The sequence below is a fragment of the Stomoxys calcitrans genome, chromosome 2 (genome assembly GCF_963082655.1).
Source record: "Stomoxys calcitrans chromosome 2, idStoCalc2.1, whole genome shotgun sequence".
Taxonomy (NCBI): domain Eukaryota; kingdom Metazoa; phylum Arthropoda; class Insecta; order Diptera; family Muscidae; genus Stomoxys; species Stomoxys calcitrans.
Genome location: NC_081553.1, coordinates 203,386,376 through 203,409,964, shown reverse-complemented (window position 1 = coordinate 203,409,964; position 23,589 = coordinate 203,386,376). Strand labels below are relative to the sequence as shown.

The 23,589-nt window shown below is 40.6% G+C and overlaps 2 protein-coding genes across 5 annotated transcripts in view; one reads left to right on the top strand and one right to left on the bottom strand.

The window, feature by feature from the left end:
- Positions 1-23,589, top strand: part of LOC106091405 (hemicentin-2) — an 844,000-nt gene that overhangs the window by 760,747 nt on the left and 59,664 nt on the right. The window lies entirely within an intron of this gene.
- Positions 8,884-17,450, bottom strand: LOC131994717 (uncharacterized). Its single transcript, XM_059361554.1, has 2 exons — positions 16,994-17,450; positions 8,884-9,466 (listed from the first exon to the last, which is right to left on the bottom strand). Exons 1-2 carry the CDS (start codon positions 17,062-17,064, stop codon positions 8,950-8,952), a joined length of 588 nt encoding a protein of 195 aa, XP_059217537.1. The 5' UTR covers positions 17,065-17,450; the 3' UTR covers positions 8,884-8,949.

Sequence of the window (23,589 nt, the reverse complement as noted above, 5' to 3'; positions counted from 1 at the left end):
AAGGTGGAAATGAAGTCCCTTCACAGTCTGTACATTTGAATAGCAATTCGCATATTTTGAATGTGTCTCCGCATTCACTCTCGAACTCTAATAATGGCAATATTCCTTCCGATAGGGTTACATCGATAATTCAGAGTTGGAATTTAAAATTCGACGGGTCATCCACCGGTCTCAACGTCGAAGAATTTTTATACCGGATTTGTTCACTGACTAGGGATAATTTTAATAGTGATTTCTCTTGTATATGCAGGAACCTTAATATTTTGTTAACCGGAAAGGCTAGAGAATGGTACTGGCGTTACCATAAGAGGGTTGCATCTCTTAACTGGGATGATTTTAGCCAGGCCATTCGTGAGCAATATAGGGATTCCAAGACGTCGTACGATTTTAGAGAGGAAATCAGGAAGCGGAAACAAAGGGCCAATGAATCATTTGATACTTTTTATGAGTCTATTGCTGGTATTATGGATAGATTGTCGACGCCAATGGCAGAGCAGGAACTGATTGAGATAATACTTAGAAATTTACGTCCTGATGTGCGACAGGACTTGCTTTATATGAAAATAGATTCAATTCCACATCTTCGTCAACTGGTGCAAACCAGAGAAAATTTCCTCAGCGATGAGTATGTTAGGAGGAACTTGTCCATGCGCAATGTAGGAATGACTAATGTCCCTCGTAGATTCGTATCCGAGATTGATGACGATCGTGATTGTGTCATGGAAGGGGATGAGGATACCTTGAAAGTAGAGGCGGTTCACGGGTCGACGACCAATATGAAATGCTGGAATTGTGAGGAACTCGGACATCACTGGCAGGAATGCTTGAGTGATAGACGAATTTTTTGTTATGGCTGTGGGGCCAAGGACATTTATAAGCCCAACTGCATTGATTGCAGAAACCGTAGGAACAACCCGGCAAAAAACTCGAGACCTCAGGGTCCACCGATCGAATGATTGATAATGTGGACCCCCACAAACCCCCTGATGTACCATTTGAACCCGGATTTTCTAATACCACACCTATTTCTACTTCTATTAAAGGAGATGTCGGGATATGCCCTCCATTAGACATTTTGAGAAGACCAGAGACCCTTGTTAGTTTTGCTAATGATATGCCATCTCATGTCTTATATCCGAGACGGCCTTATCACGAACGTTTAGCTTATTATCTGCAGAGACGCAATGAGATTTTTTCGTTGAGTAGTTTAAATTCTATTTCCAGTAGGCGGCCCAGACGTTCTACCATTCGATTAAGGCAGTACTTTAGATCCAAAAGGTTATGTAGGAAATTCTTGGTTTCGGCGATATTTTCTAAGCCCACGGATATGCGATATTTTGCGAAAATCTCCTTTTTGGAATTCAATGAATTCGGTCTTCTAGATACTGGGGCGAGTGTAAGCTGCCTTGGCGCTGAACTGGCGTTACACAATTTTTCGAAGTATCAAAATTTTTCTAAGTGTAGGTCGAATGTGAGCACTGCTGATGGAAGTATTCAAAGAGTCGTTGGCTGGATAGATGTTCTCGTTTCTTTTAAAGGAGATACTAGGCCTTTGAGATTTTTTATAATCCCTTCTTTGTCACAAAGGGTGATACTAGGTATTGACTTCTGGAAGAAGTTTGGTTTGATACCAGATATACTAGGATCTGTTGTCTTAATGGCTGATGGAGTTATCTCTACGAGTGTTCAGGCTTTGAATCCTGAGGGTGTAGTACTGCAGGAGGATTTTGACACTGATTCTTTTCCATTGACAGGACCACAGCGCAAGCAACTTCAAGCGGTTATAAATCTTTTTTCGAATTTTGAAACCCAGGGGCTGGGTAGGACCAGGTTGATTCGGCATAGTATTGACGTTGGGGATGCTTCTCCCGTAAAACAACGATACTACCCTGTGTCCCCGGCGGTTGAGAGATTAATGTTCGGAGAAATTGACCGGATGCTCAGTTTGGGTGTCATAGAACCGTCCACTTCGGCGTGGAGTTCGCCGATGCGATTAGTGGTGAAGCCGGGAAAAGTAAGGTTGTGCTTGGATGCTAGAAGGCTGAACGCCGTTACTATAAAGGATGCTTATCCTTTACCCAATATTGAGGGAATCTTCGCACGACTGCCAAAGGCGAATATCATTTCCAAACTCGATTTGAAGGATGCCTTTTGGCAGATTAGCCTAGACGAAAAGTCGAGACCACTGACAGCATTTACAGTCCCGGGACGGCCTTTGTACCAATTTGTGGTAATGCCGTTCGGGCTCTGTAATGCTCCACAGACTATGTGTAGGCTAATGGACGAGATCATTCCTCCCGATTTGCGCCATTGCGTATTTGGGTATTTGGATGATCTCGTCATCGTGTCGGAAGATTTCCCCTCTCATATGGAGGTATTGGTGCGGATTTCTGCACAATTCCGAAGGGCCAACCTTTCTTTAAACGTTTCCAAAAGTAAGTTTTGCGTCACCAGAGTAAATTACTTGGGTTACGTAATTGGAAACGGAGGCATAACCACTGATCCGGAAAAGGTCGCGGCAATAACCAACTGGCCAGTGCCCAAGACTTTGAAACAGGTCCGAGGATTTTTAGGACTAACCGGCTGGTATCGTCGGTTCGTGCCGAATTTTTCTGATGCTACGTTCCATATAACCGAGGTTTTGAAATCCAGGAAGAAGTTTCAGTGGACACCAGAGGCACAATTGGCTTTCGAGGATCTCAAGGGGTTGCTTACATCCGCTCCGGTACTTTCTAACCCTGACTTCACTAAGAAGTTCTACTTGCACTGTGATGCAAGCGATCACGGCATAGGTGCCGTTCTCGTACAGTTAGATAAGGATGGGCAGGAAAAACCCATTGCATTTATGAGTAAAAAGCTTACCACGGCTCAGCGCAACTATAGCGTAACCGAACGCGAATGCCTTGCAGCCGTGGAAGCGATAAAGAAATTCAGGTGCTACCTAGAACTACAGGAGTTCGAAGTGGTCACTGACCACTCCAGTCTATTATGGCTGATGAGGCAGCCGGATTTAAGTGGAAGGTTGGCACGCTGGGTTTTTAAACTTCAGTCCTATCGTTTTTCTATTAGTCACAGGAAGGGAAGCGAACATGTCGTACCTGATGCACTTTCGCGGATTCCTCACGAGGAGGTTGCAGGTATTGACACCATCCTACCGGAAGTTGACCTTGAATCTCCTTTCTTTTTGGATGAGGACTACGTTTCTCTGAGGGCCAGGGTATTTGAAAGTCAGTCGAGTCTACCGGATTTGCGAATTGTGGACAAGTACGTGTACTATCGTACAGAACCCTATTCTGGTGAGGAGCGACAGGAGCAGGATGCCTGGAAACTTTGGATCCCTTTAAGGCTCCGAGAGGACACGATATCGAGGGCTCACGATTCACCGGTGACGGCACACGGCGGGATCGCTAAGACTGTGGATTTGCTAAGACGGCATTTCTTCTGGCCAGGTATGGTCAAGGACGTTCGAAGGTACGTGGGCAATTGCGAGGTGTGCAAGACTACCAAGGCCCCGAATACCATAATGAAGCCTCCTATGGTTAATCAATCTGTCTCCGAACGGCCCTTTCAACGCCTCTATATTGATCTGTTAGGACCATATCCGAGGAGTAAGTCAGGATATATAGGTTTGCTGATTGTTTTAGACCACTTTAGTAAATTTCACTGGGTGTGTCCTCTGCGCAAATTTACATCTTCGGCCATTAAGGATTTCCTGCAGAGTCAGATATTTCATATCTATGGTGTCCCGGAAACAGTTATCAGCGATAATGGTAGCCAGTTCAAGGCAAATGATTTGAACGCCTTTTTGACGAGCTTCGGTATCAACCATATTTACACCGCCTTTTATTCACCGCAGGCGAATGCGTCAGAGCGGGTTAACCGATCGCTTATAGCCGGAATCCGCGCATTTCTTAAGAAGGATCATCGTGAGTGGGATCAAAATCTCAGTGCTATCTGCTGTGCTCTAAGAAATTCGATCCACCAGTCCATTCGAGTGTCCCCATATCATGCGTTATTTGGGTTCGACATGGTAACCCATGCTTCGAACTATGTCCTTCTCAGGAATTTAAAACTCCTGAATGAATCTACCAATTGTCTTAGTCGAGATGATCGACTCCAACTTATAAGAGATGATGTTAAGAAGCATATAAAGTCTGCCTTTGAGAAGAATCAACGTGAGTACAACCTGCGAACAAGACCCAGGTCTTTTGAGGTAGATCAACAGGTATTTCGGCGTAATTTTGCGCAAAGCAGTTTAGAGAAGAAGTTTAGTACGAAGCTAGCACCCACTTTTATAAAGTCGAAAGTCCGAGAAAAACTTGGCAATCATTATTATGTGCTAGAAGACATGGATGGTAAAGTGGCAGGAACCTTCCATTGTAAGGACATTAGGACATAGCTTTGAGATCGATCGAGGGCTATGTTTAGATTGAATGCGCTGTTTGCCCAAAGTTTTTTTTCGTTTTTTTTCTTCGTACTAACATCATTCAGTCCAGAAATCAAGATATTTTCTAGCAAAAGATTTCTTTTATTATGTGACATATTTTTTTCGACTTGACATTATTTGAACCAAATTTACGGCCTTTTCCATTTTATTTCCTTTCAAACTTGAAGAGAAATAACCTGGTTTTGTAATGCCCGTTTCACCTTTTTCTTATAATTTTATTTTGTTAAGCGAGAATTAATTTTTTCTACATACAATTTTGCACGTCACTGTAGCCATAACGTACTTGGTGCAGACAAAAATCCGCAGTTAAAAGTATTGCAGACATTGAAGCATAAAATTGGATTAGATGGCAAATTTGAAAAAAAAAACGAAAGAGGAAAGGAATAAATCATCCATCTGATTAGAACTATTGTTGTAGAGTTTCATCGATTCTTTTGTTCTTCTGCTTATGTTACGGCACTCACTCTCTTCATTTTCTAATCTTGATTTGAACCATTCCAGGGTAAATAGATAAGAGCTTTTAATCTCTGCCTCTTTTTAATAGCATTCTAAGACAGAGATATCATGGACTCTCTCTTTCATAAGCCTCTCTTTTGTCTCTTATTCCTTTTTACACACCTTATGATGAGCTTGGAAGAGTATCTTGATTGATTCTTAAGACACGCCCCCTCCTTCAATGGTAAATGGAACTTCTCAATTTCTGATATTTCAAATGATTTCTTTTATCTAAAGCAAATATCAAATGATTATCTTTGTGAGACAAGGCTTTTATATTTATATCGTACAAAGAATACAAAAAGTATTCAAAGTACACCAGTGAGCTAGTTTTTGTTTATTTTGCAAATTTTGTTTAAATGCCGATTTGTTTGTTTTAATTTATCGGTTTCCACAGACGGTGGGTGGCAACGCATATCATCAGTTTGACATTTTTTTTCCCTTCTTTGTGCTTCTATTTGACAAAGGCATGGAACACGTTTCCTTCCAAGTTAGGGATCAATTTGTCTTTCTTTTTTCCTGTGATCTCTCGATGTGATAAGAAGTATTCTTACACAGAATCTACGACTTAAAACGAAAAATAAAGGAAACTTTAACTTCGGTGAATTTTTTTTGTGAATTCTTTGAAAGTTTCCCAATCAAACATAGTGCATTATTTTTTTTTATTGGTCTGTAGTGCGCAAATTAGGCCTTCATACACGTATCAGTGTTAAAGCTAGCATAATTGAGGCACAGGAGGAAGTCATTCATATATGTGGAATTTTTGAAGGAAAAGGCTTGGCACACCTGGATTCAAACCAAGAGATCTATAACCAACGGGGGAGCTACTACCCACAGGGTAGTAGCCACCAATTTATTAATCCGAGTCCCAAGACGTGCTTAAGTGCTTGGCCATAACCTTTTTTGTCATTCACGTGTCTACACCAAGAGACTGGCTGAAGTGATTTTTGCCATGTTCTTAGTAATATTTTAAAGCCAGCAAACCAATATTACCAGCCTCTATTTGAACCTTACACCGGCTATACCAACCTGATGTGACATTTTTCAACCGGCCATGTAAAGTTTTATCCAGCTATACCTAGTTTCAAGTGATATTTTTTCGAGGAACCATACATATTGAATACGTGCTGAATTTCAAGATTTTTGAAGCCACATCTTCACGCCATTTTGTTTAATTATTTTTTCATCATGCTAAAGCATCAGGCTGCCTATATCATCACAATTCATCAACTTAACTAGAATCGAATAAGTATCGTAATTATAAAATTCCTAAATGGAATTTCATCAAAATTGATTTTTTTATTTTTTCGTAATTTAATCAGTTATAAATTTTACAGATAGCCTCATATACATCTAAGAAATTTGTTCAGATGTATGCCCAATAGTTCGTTTTATCTTAAATTTGGTAAATCCACCAGCAACACCCTTTTCATAATTTTCAATATCCAAACAGAAAAGCAACCACGAAACCATCGACCATGTGAGGAAGGCCTTCATCGCTGGCGTCATTTTTTTTGTTGGTAAGTCACAATGTAAAAATTTTATATAAATATATGCAAAGTGTGTTGTAACTCCATTGGTTAGTTTCTCTCCATTTTTATTTTCTATTGCCTTGCTCTTTGTGGAGCAAACTTTAGAATAACTCGGTGGAGACTTTCTCTCCAGCCGCTCTCGTTTTTTTTTTTTCTTTGGGAGATCACATGAATGCACATAGTGTTTTTATAGTTTCTCACCAGTGATCTCTCCAAGAAGTTGTTTTTATATTTTTTTTCATTTTTTCATTTTTGCAACTAATTTCGTCTGTTGGGCAGACATACCTACATACATAATTTTTTATTCATTTCTATTTTCACCTGTTTCGTAAATTTAAGATACTTTTTGAATATTTTTAACCCCTTCTGGGAAGCTTTAAATTTACAACATTTTCTAATGTTATAATTTTCTATCAGATTTTTACATTATTATTAGGTAAATTTTTCTAGTTATTATTATTATTTTTTTTAAATGGTTATTAATAAAAATATGTGAATTTTGAATTTCATAAACAATGATACTTTTCTCTTGTGGCGATGAACATTTTTATAAGGCATTGTCTCAATCAGTGAAGATGTGCTAGATCCGTTGGAAAAGTTTTCCTATAAGAAGATGAGATCATAAGAGGGTAGTACCTTTGTTTGTTAGGGGTCCAATGGACATAAGCTTGAATTGGACATAATTGGTTGGAGAGGGTTATGAAGCAATGGCCCCATTTACATCCGGGATGCCATATTAAATTTGACCTTATGGGAAGTATTCGACCTGTTTTTTTTTCTTTATTTTTCTTTTAAAGTTCTTTTTAAATTTTGTTTGATATATGGCCAACCATCGGTTTTATTCGTTCGTTTTATTTCATTAAAAAAAGGGAGTCTGTAACAAAAATTAATTGTGTAATGGGAACGAGGCTTAGAAGGAAAGGGACACGAACCCCCCACCCGACTGAAGTTAGCAATAGAAGGCTCCCGCAGTCCCAAGACTTTCTAAGTTCTAAGATGCCTTTGAATAGGATCTGAACCTGCATCTCATACAGATTTTCATCTGGATACATTACAGAGGGCAGCTTTCACTTTCTTTGTCATTGTCCTGCTTTATGCTAAAGTAGAAACACGGTACGGTTTTTCGAGAGGAGTGTCTCAGTGAGGAGTCAGGTGGCACTGGCTCTTAATTATATACTGAGTGCCAATGATACTCGAGAAGACAAGGCGAGTTATTGGCGTCACTACAACACCAAACGGTGACAAACTATACTATAGCTGCCATAGCACGAGGCATGAATTTGGCTGTGGATTTGTGGTTAGTCGGAGATGAGAGGCTAGCCGCAATCCGCATAAAAGCCAAATTCTTCAACATCAGCCTTATTTGTGCCCATGCCCCGACGGAAGACAAAGACGAGCAGACCAAGGATATTTTCTACGAGCGCCTAGAGAGAGAATATGACCGCTGTCCTGCCCATGATATTAAAATCGTTCTGGGAGATTTTAATGCGAAAATAGGGAAGGAAGAAATTTTTGGTCCAACAGTCGGAAAGGTTAGATTTTGCCGCGGTAAAAAACATGGTAGTTAGTAGCACCAGATTTCAACATAAAAATATTCACAAAGCCATATGGCTGTCACCCAATCAAAACACGAGAAACCAAATTGATCACGTTGTGATAAATGGAAGGCATTCATCCAGCGAATATAGATTCGGATCATTACCTTGTTGCAGCAAAGGTTTGCACTCGTTTGAACATGACGAGGAAAGTATGATCTGACACTGCACGGAAGCTGGACATTGAAAAGCTGCAAACAAAACAAATGGCAGCGGCATACTCCACTCGACTGACCCAACTGCTTGATGAAAGCACTCCTTGTTCCGATGATATAATGGAGCGTTGGCAAACTATTGCCCACTCCATTGAAAATGCCGCGAAATCCGTACTTGGGTACCGGAGGCCTCCTCCAAAAAACCTATGGTACAACCAACAGTGTCGAGATACTACTTGATTAAATTGGGGGAGACGTCCAGCACGTATGGGGCCGTTCCAATGCGATGAGAGTTGTGGATGGTTTGGATGTTATCCAAGTTGTTCCATCAACTGGTTGTGGACTGTATTTGTGGGATCACAGACTCACAGTTCTCACTAGGAGACTAAGGTAAAAGAGTTTGCTCGTAGAGTGGAGTACAAAAAAGGAGGAAAAGTAAAAAACAAAGAGTTGGGGTGATTTTACCAATTTATTGCTGACTCGATTGCTGCTGCTGACGAAGTGGCCGAGCTTAGCTATTTAAGCCCGCCAAGAAGCCTTCGAGTATCGGCATTTGTATCTTTTTTTTAGTACATTTTCATGACATTTGTATTTTGTTACGTTAAATTCAGTGCCTTTCCAACCGTTACAATTCATGTGTGTACGAATTCATGATTTTAAAACTAGTATTTCATAAGAATATAAAAAAATAAGTATAAACTTTGAGTTTATACATGGCGCCCGGCCTAGATGTTGGCATTGTTATGGTCAGGGTTATGGACAGCGCAGAGAACAGAAGCCAAAGATCGAATCGCATCTGACAATATGTGTTGGTTAATAGATGGTGATGCAGTGTTGTTGAATGATGGCCTTTGACCTCGCACATCGTCTGAAGATGGAGTTGCTTGATTAGCTTTCCCTTTCTTTTTCTGCCGTCTTGGGTTGGTGCACGACTGGACTCTTTTATCCGAATTTTGTTGTTGGACAACTTTTCTATTTTTGGCATGCGAGTATACAACGTTGTTTTGTGGGTGTAGCAAGGTATGGTGACAGTTACGGCACTTCCGACATTTGTTTTTGGACGTGCAGTCTGATACCATATGGCTTTTAGCCAAGCAGTTGATACAGTACTTGTGCTGCCTTACCGTGCGGCTTCTATCTAGTGGCGTCATTTTTATGAACCTGCGACATAACCGAATGCTATGGTAGCCTTTGCATAACACACACCGATACACATTTGAACCAGGTTTGTTGCTAACAGGTCTGTAAATATATAAATTCAGAGATTGGTTAATTTGGAATTGATTTCCACATATATGGAAAACGTTCAATTCGAAGATGACAAAATTGAGATTAAGATTTTAGTTTTGCTGATCAGTGGATTGTCCGCTCAGGTAAGGTAAGTGGCATAATTTTACTATAGGCCGTGTAATCAAGCCAGTCGCAGTGCGAACATCCACTATACGAATTTGGCCATCGTGGCCTGGGTGAGTTTCCTCGATACGTCCTAATCGCCATTCGTTCGGTGGAAGTAGGTCGTCTATTACTACCACTAAGTCGCCTACCTTTACCCCCGGACTTGGTTCCTTCCACTTATACCGCTTTTGTAGTGACTTCAGATAGTCCTCTTTCCATTGAACAGAGAACTGATGATGCAAAGCCTTAAGTTTGACCCATCTATTCAGGACTGGCATGTCTTGTGAAAGAGGTTCCGGCAGTGCCAGCATGGGGGCACCCCTCAGAAAGTGGCCAGGAGTTAGTGCAGTGAGATCAGAGGGATCCTCTGATATTGCACAAATGGGTCGGGAGTTAAGGACTCCCTCTATTCGAGCCAATACCGTGGCGAATTGCTCATATGTAAATTTGTGCGACCCAGCGACCCTCTTAAAATGATGTTTAAAACTTTTAACGGCGGCCTCCCAGAGACCGCCCATATGAGGTGCATGAGGAGGAATGAAGCTCCATTCAAAGCCGTGAGTAATGTATTTATCCGCTATGTCCCTTGAAGTGCCTTTAATAAATTTAGAGAATTCTCTTAATAGAATCCTACTAGCCCCTACAAAATTCCGTCCATTATCAGATACTACCCTCTTGGGTAGTCCTCGCCTACCAACAAATCTAGCGAAAGTAGCCTCAAATGCTGCGGATGACAAATCCGAACATGGCTCCAAGTGAAGTGCCTTCGTAGAGAAGCACACAAACACCGATACGTACCCCTTCACTAGTGGTGCCTTTCGCAAATGGGAAGTTTTCAGCTCAAAAGGACCCGCGAAATCGAGTCCAGTTACATGAAATGGTGGTGTAATTGTACACCTGTCTTCTGGCAGTGGTGCCATGATCTGGGAACATGATCTCCCCTTAAAAACTGTGCAAACTTTACATTTACGAATGATGGCCTTCACTCTTGGTTTAAGGCGGGATATATAAAACTCGGTCTGCACCATCCTACACATCAGAATACAATCCGCATGGGCCAAAAACGTATGAAGGTGAGATAGGTATAAAGCAGAAAGGCGAGAGTTACCGGGGAGAACAATGGGGTGGCTTTCATTATACGGAAGTGACGAGTGAGCCAATCGGCCATTAACTCTTATAATTCCCTCTTGATCTATAAAGGGGTTGACGGTTTTCAGGGAGCTGTCCCTAGATACAGGATTCCCATTCAAAAGCGAATCGTACTCTTCCTTAAAGAAATGCCTTTGACATAAGTAAATCAAGCGGGTTTTTACGAAAAGAATTTCGCGATAGGAAATATAAACAGATGAATACCTCACAGCCTCAGTAGACGTGCGATGAATGCTATGAAAAAACCGGAAGACATACGATAATACCCTTAAAGCCCTGGGGTATGACGAGAACCTGTCCAACACATCCCATTGTGCCAAAGCGGAATGAAGAGAATGGAGTCTCTTGACGGGTTCCGGTGGTGACACAGGAATCATCTTTGGCCATGCAGAGGTCTCCTTTGTAAGCCACGGTGGTCCGTTCCACCACATGACGTTATGTCGAAGGTCTTGTGATCTACAACCCCTGGTACCCAAGTCAGTCGGATTTTCCGGAGAGGGCACGTGTCGCCATTGCCCTTGGGGAACCAATGCGTGTATCTCAGATGTACGATTAGCGACGTAGGTCTCCCAACACCATGGGGGTCTAGAAAGCCATCCGAGAACAATTGACGAATCTGTCCACAAAATTATGTCCGTGGTCTTGAAATCAAACAAAGACATTATGTAGTTAACAAGTCTTGCGAGCAATTTCGCACCATTGAGTTCTAGTCTTGGCAAACTTATTGTCTGTAGCGGGGCCACCTTACTTTTGGCCACCAATAGGCTGGAATGTGAGGCATTGTCAGAAGACCGCACCTTGACATATACACAAGCGCAATACGCCGCCTTTGATGCGTCTGAAAACCCATGAATTTGAATGTGATCGGACGGCATGCATCTAATCCAACGAGGAACTCGAATGGAATTAATGTCGGAAAAGTCCAAGAGCAATTGCTCCCACGAATGGCGGGAGTCATCACTTATTGTGTCGTCCCAACCAGAACCCTCAAGCCAGAGATGTTGCATTAAAATCTTCGCCTTTACAATAATGGGTGTTATCCATCCAGCTGGGTCAAAGAGTTGCGCTACAGTCGATAGTACTTTTCTCTTTGTAGGGTTTATGCACGTCTGTACCGGGTTAAAAGCATATGAAAAGGAATCAGACAATGCATTCCACTTAATGCCTAGGGTTTTCGTTGAGCTCGTCTCATCGAGTCGTAAAAAGTCTAAATCGTAAAGATCGTCGGGAGATAAATAATCCAAAAGTTGGGAGTCATTGGCCGTCATTTTCTTAAGTGGGAAGCCTGCAGATGAAAGGGTGTTCATAAGTTGGATTTGGACGTCTCTGGTTTCATCTATTGAATATCCACCGGAGAGGATGTCATCTACGTAGGTCTCCCTTCTTAAGATAGATGCCACTTTTGGGGAATGAGATTCTGAGTCTGATGCCAATTGTATTAATGTGCGAATCGCAAGAAAAGGGGCACAGTTTATGCCAAACGTAACGGTGTTGAGTTGATAGTCCTTCACGGGATCATTTGGCGTTCTCTGATACAGAACTCTTTGGAATGGGCGATCTTTGGGATGTACAAGAATTTGTCTGTACATTTTTTGAATGTCTCCACTAAAGACATATTTGTATCTTCTCCAATTCAAGACCGTTGATATCAAATCGGTTTGAAGGGTGGGCCCGGTCAGAAGGACATCGTTTAAAGAAAATCCTGATTTCGATTTTCTGGATGCATTAAAAACGATTCTGACTTTGGTTGTCTTGTGTTCGGGTCGCACAACGGCGTGGTGTGGAAGATAATACGAACTATATTTGCCATTTGAAGTAATCTCCATAGGTGTCGTTTCTTCCATATGCCCTAGAGAAAGATACTCCTCAAGCACTGAGTTATATTGGGTCTGAAGTTCGGAATTTTTAGATAGCGATTGCTCCATCCTGGCCAACTGACCAAGGGCAATGAATCTGGATGAGCCTAGATACACAGAATTCGGGAACTCCCTTTTAAAAGGAAGTCTTACAACGTACCTTCCGTCACCTTGGCGCGTCGTAGTGCTCTGGTATAAATCCTCACAGTAGGCATCATCTTCCGAACGCGGGCGGGAATGTGGAATTTCCTCCTCTTCCCAAAATTTTTGTAAAATTTCATTCAGCGATGGAATCTCCGTTGCCTGGACATTTGTAGTAAATGTCTGAACATGCTGAGCTTTCGTGGGACCACTTAAGACCCAACCAAAAACGGTGTTATATGCCGAAGCATATCCACAAACATTCTTCCTCATGCCTTCAATATTTATAAATCGCTCCGAGTCATTTCCTAAAATGAGGTCCACGTGAGCCGATTTATTGAATGTCGGGTCGGCTAAGTCCAACTGACTGAGTCCCTGTGGGTCAGATATAGTGAACGATGCAGCCGGTAAAAGTTGGGTCAACTTTGGAAGAACAATTGCGTTTATTGAGAAACGTATGTTGTATCTATGAGAATACAAGCAAATCTCGCATTCTTTGTTGGATGTTTGCATCTTTTCGCCGAGACCGAAAATCTCAAACCGTGCGCTGCGATAGCGAATCTGTAGTAGGCTTCTGAGCCTCTCCGTCACAAATGTCCTCTGAGAACCTGGATCTATAAGAGCCCGTGCCGTAAATAATTCCCCTCTTAAATCTATTTGCACCAGTGCCGTTCTTAGCAAAATAGTCTCATTACTAGATGCAAAGTTTACCTGGATCTGCGAGCCCTTGGTTGATGTCGATGGAGTTTCATCCAAAGGGGCTGTTCCATTGAAATTATTACCTCGGGGGCTCGAGTTCGTGACAGAGCTATTTGAGTTCTCAGAGATCTGAATCGAATCAGATTTACTCTTTAAATGAAGCAGGGAGTGGTGGGTTTTATGGCATATAAAACATGTATTCTTGCTCTTGCACTTCTGCTTGGAGTGATTAGGAGAGAGGCAGTTGTTGCACAACTTGTTCTTAAAAGTAAAATCAATCCTCTCCTGTGGCGAAAATTTCCGAAATTCCGAACATGACCGTATCGAGTGGTCATCTCTGCACAGTGGGCATAAATAATTAAGTTTCTCCTGAGATGAATAGGCCTGTGTTTTCTGGGCAATTCCCTCTATAGCGCTATAACTGTCTTTAGTGGATTTTATGCTGGATATCCGTTCAACAATTTCGAACCTGTTTACTAGGAATTCATCCAGCTCAGACCATTTGGGTAAATCGCTGTGGGATTTAAGGGATTCCTCCCATAACGCAAGGGTTTTATCGGGAAGCTTGGTGGATATTAAATAAACGAGTATGGGGTCCCAATGGTCAACATCTACATCAAGCGTTCTAAAGGTTGACATACAATCATTCACAGTTGATTGTATCTTCTGTATAGATTCGCTACTCTCAACTGAGGCCATTGGGATATTGAACAAAATTTTCAGTTGATTATCCACCAACACTCTTTTATTCTCGTAGCGCGACTTCAATGCCCTCCATGCCAATTCGAAGTTCTCATCACAGAGTGGGTAGCGTTTGACAATTGCCCCTGCTGGACCCTGGGTTTTATTCCTCAGATGGTACAACTTCTGAGCTCGAGTCAGTTTCGGGTGGTTTACGTAGACCGCTGTGAACATGTCACGAAAAGACGGCCATTCTTCGTAACCACCCTTAAAGTCCTCTGTATCGCACGGAGGAACCTTAATACATATACCCGAAAAGTCGCCAGTTTGGTTATCCAGAGAATGGCGTGGAGGGGGAAAATCATCAGGCGATATACCCAATCTTGAAGCCTGGACCCTAGGATTAGGCGATGCTGCGATCCTTATCATGTCGAAGAGGTGAGACCTAGCAACATAATAGGCCTCCGAACAAACATTAAAATTCATTCTAGCGTTGTCTTTTAGCCCGGTGGGAGCTCGTGAATCCGGGCATAACATAACTGACTCATAGGATCCCTGAATCTTTCCCCATCTTCGTTCCAAATCTTCCATTTTAACCTGTAGCAACGTCTCTGTCTGATCTATTATCTCAAGTTTCTCGATATATGTGCATAACATGATGAGATGATCACAGTCGAATAAAAACCTGTCCTGTCTCGATGGCGACTGCTTGTCCTCCATTCTTGACAAATTATCTTCCGCTGCTTCAGTCATTGCACTGAGAAATTTTCAATTGTTATTGGCAAGTCAAGTCTTCTATACGCGTGTATATAGGGGTTTAAGGAAATCGAAGCGTAAATGAGAAAAAACAAAAGTGGCTAACTCCTGGGTCAGTTATCCTCGTTTATAGCGAGGTCTCATAGAAACTAAATAGCAAATGAAAATAAATTAAAGTGGGTGACTCCTAGGCCAAATATCAAGGCAAGAGCAATCTTGAGAATATGGCGACAGCTTTCAGTGAATAGTAAAAAAAATAAAAATCCGATGTTACTCAAGATTTTCAGAAGTTATTATCAGCGTATAGTTTCTGTAGGGTGACTATGAACCTGCGATGTGACAATATATATTATTCGTAAATAACGAATCTGTAATGATGAAGTAGAAACTGTCGATTCGACATGCCAAAGCTCATGGGCAATCTATTCTAGTTGCATAAAATATATGAGTTGCATATATATCAAAGTTTTATGGGTGACTATGAAACCGTTTGCGATGCAGATAAAATGGTATATACAAATAAAAGTATGTATGTCCACATAATGTAAATACCCCTTTCGGATATATTATCTCTCTTTTCGATTCTTCCTCCTTGTTTTTATTAACTTCTTTTTTCACTTAACATTCAACATCTGGTGCAAAATATATCGAAAGAGTGATAATCTACCAATAGTGACTTGGCCCACTTACAAAGAGCAATCAAATATCTGTAAGGCTTTTATTTTATTCTATTAATTTTTTTTCTCTTGAAGAAAGAAAAAAAAAATGAAATTTATTTTCGGGTGTATGTTTGCTTTCCCTGTGTGGATTCTATTACATCATTGTGGTGTCTTCCAACTAAAGAGAGCAAACGACCATTGACAGAGTAGTAATAAGAGTTCACTGTCTTTCATATATTGTTATCTTCCACATCTACTCCCTTAAATTTCTCTTTAGTGTCAGTCTGGTAACAAGGCGAAGCAAAGAATATCTTATATACGCATAGGTATGTTTCTCTTTTCACCTTTACTTAAACCTTTTCCTTACTCTCGAGGTTACCTCTTAAACCAGTTTGGTTTATTAGAGTGGGTTCAACTTTCGAATATTCCGTAAATAGACCCAGAAAATATTGGTATGTTTAAAAAATGTGTAAATGACATTGAAAATTTACCTTCTCAGTGATGAATTTTGAAGAGATAATTTTAATTATGTATAATTAACAAACGAACGAATAATTTATTTTGATTCGGGTTAGTTCCGCATTGAAGCTCTTATCAAAATTTATAGATAAAATTTTTTCTCTCCTTCTCTTTAAATTTCGTTATTCACTTTTCTTTCTTCAATGTAATATAGATAGCAAAGCACGATTAGAATTGGAGAGTTGTTAGAAATAATTAATTTGTTGTTGGTCTTTCATTCTCTTTGTAAGCAAATCAACATATTATAGAATGAGATGTGAAACATTAAATGAATGCAAAAGAAGATCAGATTGAAAGAGAAAACAAAATTGGAAATCACGGAGCCCATAAATATGCAAATAACGGAAAATACATACGCTTTGCTATTTTGTTCTTTACCTCCGCATGGATGCAAAATAAATGCATGTACATACATATGTACATTTATAGCGTATTATTTCTTTTTTCTTCTTCCATTTAATAAAGAACTTCTGCTGATGTTTCTTTTCAATTTCGGCGTTGGGAAAACCGTTATTTAGACGATTTTTTGAAACTTTTCGTTTTCACCGAAAATTTTAACCGGACAGACATGGGATTTTTTTTTTTTTCATAAAAATCAAATATATAACCAACTCTGTAAACATTCATGAGCATTCGGCAGGCACCAACATTTTCATACTTTAAATTCTTTATTATTTTTTTTTTTGAATTATTTAAAATGCCTTAATATTGATCCACTTGCCAGAATTATTCCGTTCTTTGCCGCACAAATTTCTAATTTTATTATTAACTAAATTTCTCACAATTGTCGTTTCCTTTTCAAATTTGATTTAGATTTATCACGCATGTGACGCGATAATAAAGCATACACCAAGTTAGGCTTACCGGTACCGAGAAGAAACTAATTTGGGTTGTTTCAAATCTTTATCGATTACCTCATTTCTCCTCGTTGTGAGTTCTGCTCCTCTGCTGCTGAATTCCTTGTTTCTCTTTTCGAGAGGACCATGATTAAATTGGGGGAGACGTCCAGCACGTATGGGGCCGTTCCAATGCGATGAGAGTTGTGGATGGTTTGGATGTTATCCAAGTTGTTCCATCAACTGGTTGTGGACTGTATTTGTGGGATCACAGACTCACAGTTCTCACTAGGAGACTAAGGTAAAAGAGTTTGCTCGTAGAGTGGAGTACAAAAAAGGAGGAAAAGTAAAAAACAAAGAGTTGGGGTGATTTTACCAATTTATTGCTGACTCGATTGCTGCTGCTGACGAAGTGGCCGAGCTTAGCTATTTAAGCCCGCCAAGAAGCCTTCGAGTATCGGCATTTGTATCTTTTTTTTAGTACATTTTCATGACATTTGTATTTTGTTACGTTAAATTCAGTGCCTTTCCAACCGTTACAATTCATGTGTGTACGAATTCATGATTTTAAAACTAGTATTTCATAAGAATATAAAAAAATAAGTATAAACTTTGAGTTTATACACTACTGAAGCCAAGAATGCGGCGTATAGAGCAACCCTGCAATCAGAAGCAACGCGCCAGATGAAGGAGAGGTATCGGGAGAAAAGGAAAGAGGAGAAACGTTTATTCGGCAGAAAGAAAAAGGAAATGGAAATACGTGCGTGCGAGCGAATTGAGATGTACAAGAGTCAGAATAATGTCCGGAAAATCAACCAAAGAATTAAACACCAAACCGATGGCTTAGGTGCAGGCACAACCTTCAGCAGAGACAAAGAAGGAAATCTGGTAACTGACATAGACAACATGCTGAGGATATGGAAAGAACATTTTACCCAACTGCTAGTGTCCGATGTTGGCGGCGAAGAGGATACCGCAGAACCAATCCCTGATGATGGTATGGAATGTTTACCTCCTAGTCAGAATGAGGTCCAAGTAGCACTGACCCGACCAAAGAACAACAAGGCAGCAGGAGCCGACTGGTTACCCGCTGAACTATTTAAGACCGGAGGCGACACTCTGATAAGGCGTATGCATCAGCTTATCTCCGCAATCTGGCTGGAAGAACGCATACCCGATGATTGGAACCTTAGCATACTATGTCCCGTACACAGGAAAGGAGACAAGACGGAATATGCCAACTATAGAGGAATAAGTCTCCTCCCCATCGCATACAAGATACTCTCGAGCGTACTTTGTGAAAGATTAAAACCTAAAGTCAATGAGATAATTGGGCCCTATCAATGCGGCTTTAGACCAGGTAAATTCACCCTAGACCAGATATTCACACTGCGCCAAATCCTGGAAAAGACCCGAGAAGGACAAATCAACACCTACCATCTCTTTGTTGACTACAAAGCCGCCTTCGATACTCCTTTACGTTCAAAGGTATTTCAAGCCATGTCTGAGTTTGGTATCCCTGCAAAACTAATAAGACTCTGCAGGATGACACTTGCTGATACGCGTTCCTCAGTAAGAATAGGAAAGAATCTGTCCGAACCAGATGCTACTTTGGACTAAGTAAGCAGTTTAGAAACAAGGCCACCTCTCGACAGACGAAGACTACACTTTACAAGACACTGATAGTACCCGTGCTGTTATATGGTTCTGAAGCATAGGTACTTGTGAAAGCAGATGAGTATTTAAGAGAACGATTCTTCGTAATATATATGGACCAGTTTGCGTTAACGGAGAATATAGGTGACGTATGAACCACAAGCTGTATGACGACGATATCATGGTTACACGCAACAAAATACAACGGCTGCGTTGGCTAGGTCATGTTGTCAAAATGGATGAAGAAGCTCTAACAAAGAAGTCTTTTGAAGGCAAGCACGGTGGTACACGCAAACCGGGAAGACCAAAAGCCCGATGGAAAGATCAAGTTGTGGGAGACACCTCTAAACTTGGTGTCAGAGATTTTAGAATGAGCGTAGAAGATAGAGGCACTTGGAACACTATTCTACGTTCGGTTAGTATTCTTTCATAGCCAATTAAAGTAAAGTGAGAAACACGGTTCTGGGTTCAGTTTTTCTTTCCGGCACCAGAAGAACTGAGAGGGATAAATCCGTGCAGGATCAAGACATTCGATTTTGCATCTGGGTGGCTCCAGAAAGAAATCATTGGAATGAGAAGAGGATGAAGAATCTTAATCGGCCTTAATCTGGCCAATGAGGATGTCTAGACGACTAAGGTCTTGGTATCATCCTAACCTAACTTAACCTAAATGATTGTTGATCCAATGTTCTCATATTGTATTACCTTTCCGACATTTAGACTAGCTTTAGACTTTATTCGACTAGCACATGCCATAGATGTTCAAAAAAGTTCAAAATGTATGAGCTAGTTGCCGTATAGATCGAATTCCTTGATCTTCTCTACAGTCCATTGATATTATATTTTCTTCCGACATTGCTGACATTTAGAAAAATAGGCCTTTTGGATTTTCATACACATCACCACAGGATGGGGGTGTACTAATCTGGTCATCGCGTTTGAAACACCTCGAAATAATGTCCTAAGACCTTAAAAAGTATATATATTTTTGATCGTCTCGACGTTCTGAGTCGATCTAGCCATGTCCTTCCGTCCGTCCGTCAGTAGAAATCTCGATAGCGGTCGAACGCCTAAAACTAGTCGCTTGAAATTTTGCACAGATACTTCTCATTGATGTAGGTCATTGGGGACTGCAAATGGGCTATATCAGGTCAGATTTAGATTTAGCACCCATATAAACCGATCTCCCGATTTGAATTCTTTATTCTCTAGAAGCCGCAATTTTGACCGATCTACCTAAAAGTTTGCACAAATCGTCCAAATCGGTCAATAACCTCATATCGATTTGTGTTTGTTTGCAGGTTTGTTTGTATGTTTGTGTGTTCCTTATAGACTCAGAAACGGCTGAACCGATTTTCTTAAAATTTTCACATAATGACCCCGTGGTAAAAATAGGGTACTACATTTTTTGATGTCTGAAGGGGGGGCCGACCCTCCCCCTTACCCTAATTTTCAGAAACGCCGGATCTCGGAGATGGGTGGTGAGATTTAAGCGAAAAGAAAAAAGAAAAGAAAAAAAAAGAAAAATTTTGTATCTAAATTTCGGATGGGGTACCTTGGGGGGCTGCCCCACCCTAAAACCTACCAAACATATATTTAGACCAATCACGACAATATGGGACTCAAATGAAAGGTATTCAGGATAAGAAAACGTATCTGATATCCAATTGTGGGACCAAGTGCTAGGGGGACCACCCCAAGCCCCAAAACACCCCTAAATCGGACATATTTGCCGACCATGGCAATATGGGACTCAAATGAAAGGTATTTGCGAATACGAATCTGATATCCAAATGCTACACCACGTTTCTGGGAGTCCACCCCTTTCCAAAAACACCCCCTAAACAGGTCTTATTTACTGACCATGGGAATATGGGGCTTAAATAGAAGGTATTTGAATGTAGAATACGAATCTGATATCCAAATATGGGACCAAGTGTTTGGGGGGCCGCCTCTCCCCAAAAACATCCCTCAAAGGGGACAAATTTACGACCATAACCATATGGGGCTCAAATGAAAGGTCTTTGGGAGTAAAGCACGAATCTGATATCAATATTTGGGAAAAGTATCTATGGGGCCACCCCACCCCCACAACACCATCCAAATAGGAAGTATTTGCCGACTATTGCAATATGAGGCTCAAATAAGAGGCTTTTTAAAGAGGATCGCGAATCCGATTTATATTTTCAAGGCCAACTCACTGAGTGGCCGCCCATCCCACAAAACACTCCACAAGCCGGTCATGTTTGCCGACTATGGAAATATGGGGCTCAAATTAAAGGTATGTGGGAGTAGACCACGTATCCGATATCAACATTAGGGGCCAACTGTCTAGCAGACGTCCCACCACCATAACAAGCCCAAATAGGACGTATTTGCTCACCAAGACAATTTGGGTCTTAAAGAGAGTGGAACTAAATATTCATAGTTTTTAGGGTCAATACCCCGAACCGGACATATTTGCTGACTTTTGCAATAAGGAGTTTAAATGAGATTAGTAAACGAATTTGATATCCAATTTTGAGGGCAATGGCAATATGGGGTTCAAATAAATGATATATAGATATATGAGAATAGAGTACGTTGATGATATATTTTCCGCACTTGGTGTTTGTGGGACCACTCCAATTGCCAAAACACCCCTAAATCGGGCATATTTACCCACCATGTCAATATGGAGCTTAAATGAAAGCTATTGGGGGTTAGAGCAAGAATTGTTACCCATTTTCGCAAGAATTGATACCCAAAATACCCCACAAACAGCAATTTTTTAGTGACCATTACAATATGGGTCTCCAATAAAGGTATTTGGAAGTAGAATTCGAATTTGATATCCAAATGTAGGACCATGTATTTAGGGCATCACCCCTGTTTTCACAAAGGGAAAAAATTTTTCGACCATGCCAATATGTGGCCAAAATGAGAGGTATTTGAGATTAGAAAACGAATTTGATAACCTATTTTGGGGCCATGTGTTTGGGGGACGCCTCATCCTGTAAACTCCTCTTATGCCAATGGCAATATGGGGTTTAAATAAATGGTATTTGAGAGAAAAGCACGATGCTGATATTTTTTCAGGGCCAAGTATCTGGGGGACCATTTCTCCCCCGAAAAAAAAAAAAAAAATAAAGATCATATGGAATTCAGATAAAGGCACTTATATTGTTAAACTGTTAGTCAAGCGTTATACTATTTTCGTAGCATGGTATTGCCCTAAAAGATCTATAATTGTAGAAAATAAATATTCCCAGGAAACTTTTGTTCCATATAAAGTAAAAGAAGGCGCAGCGGAGCGGGCCCGGGTCAGCTAGTAGCTTCCATATAAACCAATCTCCCGATATGACTTCTTGAGCCCTTACTAGTCACAATTGTTGTCCGATTTGGCTGAAATTTTGCACTTGGTGTTCTGTTATGTCTTCCAACAACTTTGCCAAGTACGGTCCAAATCGTCTATAACCTGGTATAGCTACCATATAAATCAGTCGCTCGATTATCCTTGTTCGGTTCCTAGAAGCTTTCATTTTTGCTGGTTTGACAGAAGTTTGGTATGTATTGTAGAATAAAATATTGTCCTTCAACTAAACTTATTTTGTATAAATTTTTAGCAGAATCCATGGTGGTGGGTTCCCAAGGTTCGGTCCGTCCGACCTTAACACGCTTTTACTTGTTTAGGCTTATTTCGCTAACTCGACGACTTTGTGCATGTGTCGTTATTTTCAATCACGTAGAAATAAGAATTTCTTCATTGTTGTGGCTATTTTTCAGGGATCTTAGTGCTTTTCTTTCCAACCCACTGTGCAACGGGTAAAGCATAAACAAATAGACTTAGAAATACTAACACATACAAAACATGTCTATTGTGTACTTACATTTGCCCTAAACACTGAACAACCGGGCAAAGAAACCCCTCGTGCACTTCCTCCTCCTCTCTTATCGACACTAAGTCAATGTAGCAATCATTGAGTTAAAGATTCCTATCGATATTACCAGCTCCCAGCATCAACCCCCACCAACACTCCTACCAAAAGAAGAACGAAAAAAAAAATCCCAACCAAAGCCATGAAGCATAGCCAGGCGAAGAAAAAAGGAGGTGGAGTCCCCTATCACCTTAAACGAACTATACTTTCATGTTTTGCTCAATTTCACAAACTAAATGACGTTATAAATACAAATTATCTTAAGAAACTAACAACAATCGACAATGCTCCGCCGTAATGCTATCAACGATGGACGTTCTTTGCATTGGCGTTTGCTTGCAGAGGACTCAGAAGCGTAATATGCTTTCCACACCCCTCCAAGAAGGTAGCTGCTTCACGAGTCCTATATGAAGGAAGCCAAGAAGAAAAGCCCAACAACAAACAAAAGCTGTGAGAAAATTGATACGAAAATCTATGCATAATGTTGAATTTGTTTTTATTACACCTATTTAATGATAGGAGCAAATTTAATGCGTTCAACTCATAAACGAGAGAGTATTACAAAATCATCTATGCATACTCGTGACATACCAAAAGGATATTAGGGAGGAAAAAAGAATGCTTTCATATGTAAGAAAGAATATTTTTAGGAGTTCCAAGAGTAACAGGCCAAAGCATTACAACCGTGGAATAGTGATAAATGATTCATAGATGATGTTTAGACTCAATTTTTAGGCGATGTTGCCACCCCGAACAACATAACGTATTAAAAAATCACGCTTTATTGTGTAATCCCATGGCAGCCGGTTGTACGTACTGGATTGACCAGATGACTCAGTGTACAACACTCTCCTACAACAACCCCTTATTGTGAATATAGTTGTCAAAAGTTGTCTTCCATCCTTGATGCGCTTGTTCTATTGGGTTGCCCAAAAAGTAATTGCCGGTAATATAGTAGTAATATAGTCGGCGTTGACAAATTTTTTCAACGGCTTGTGACTCTGTAATTGCTTTCTTTCTTCTGTCAGTTATCAGCTGTTACTTTTAGCTTGCTTTAGAAAAAAAGTGCGCGAAATTTTGTTTACATTTGTTTGTTTGGCG

Coding starts and splice junctions, on each gene's coding strand:
- LOC131994717 (XM_059361554.1), bottom strand. CDS start 17,064: ATGGTCCTCTCGAAAAGAGAAACAAGGAATTCAGCAGCAGAGGAGCAG. Junction 9,467..16,993: donor TCACAACGAGGAGAAATGAG/GTAATCGATAAA, acceptor ATATATTTACAG/ACCTGTTAGCAACAAACCTG.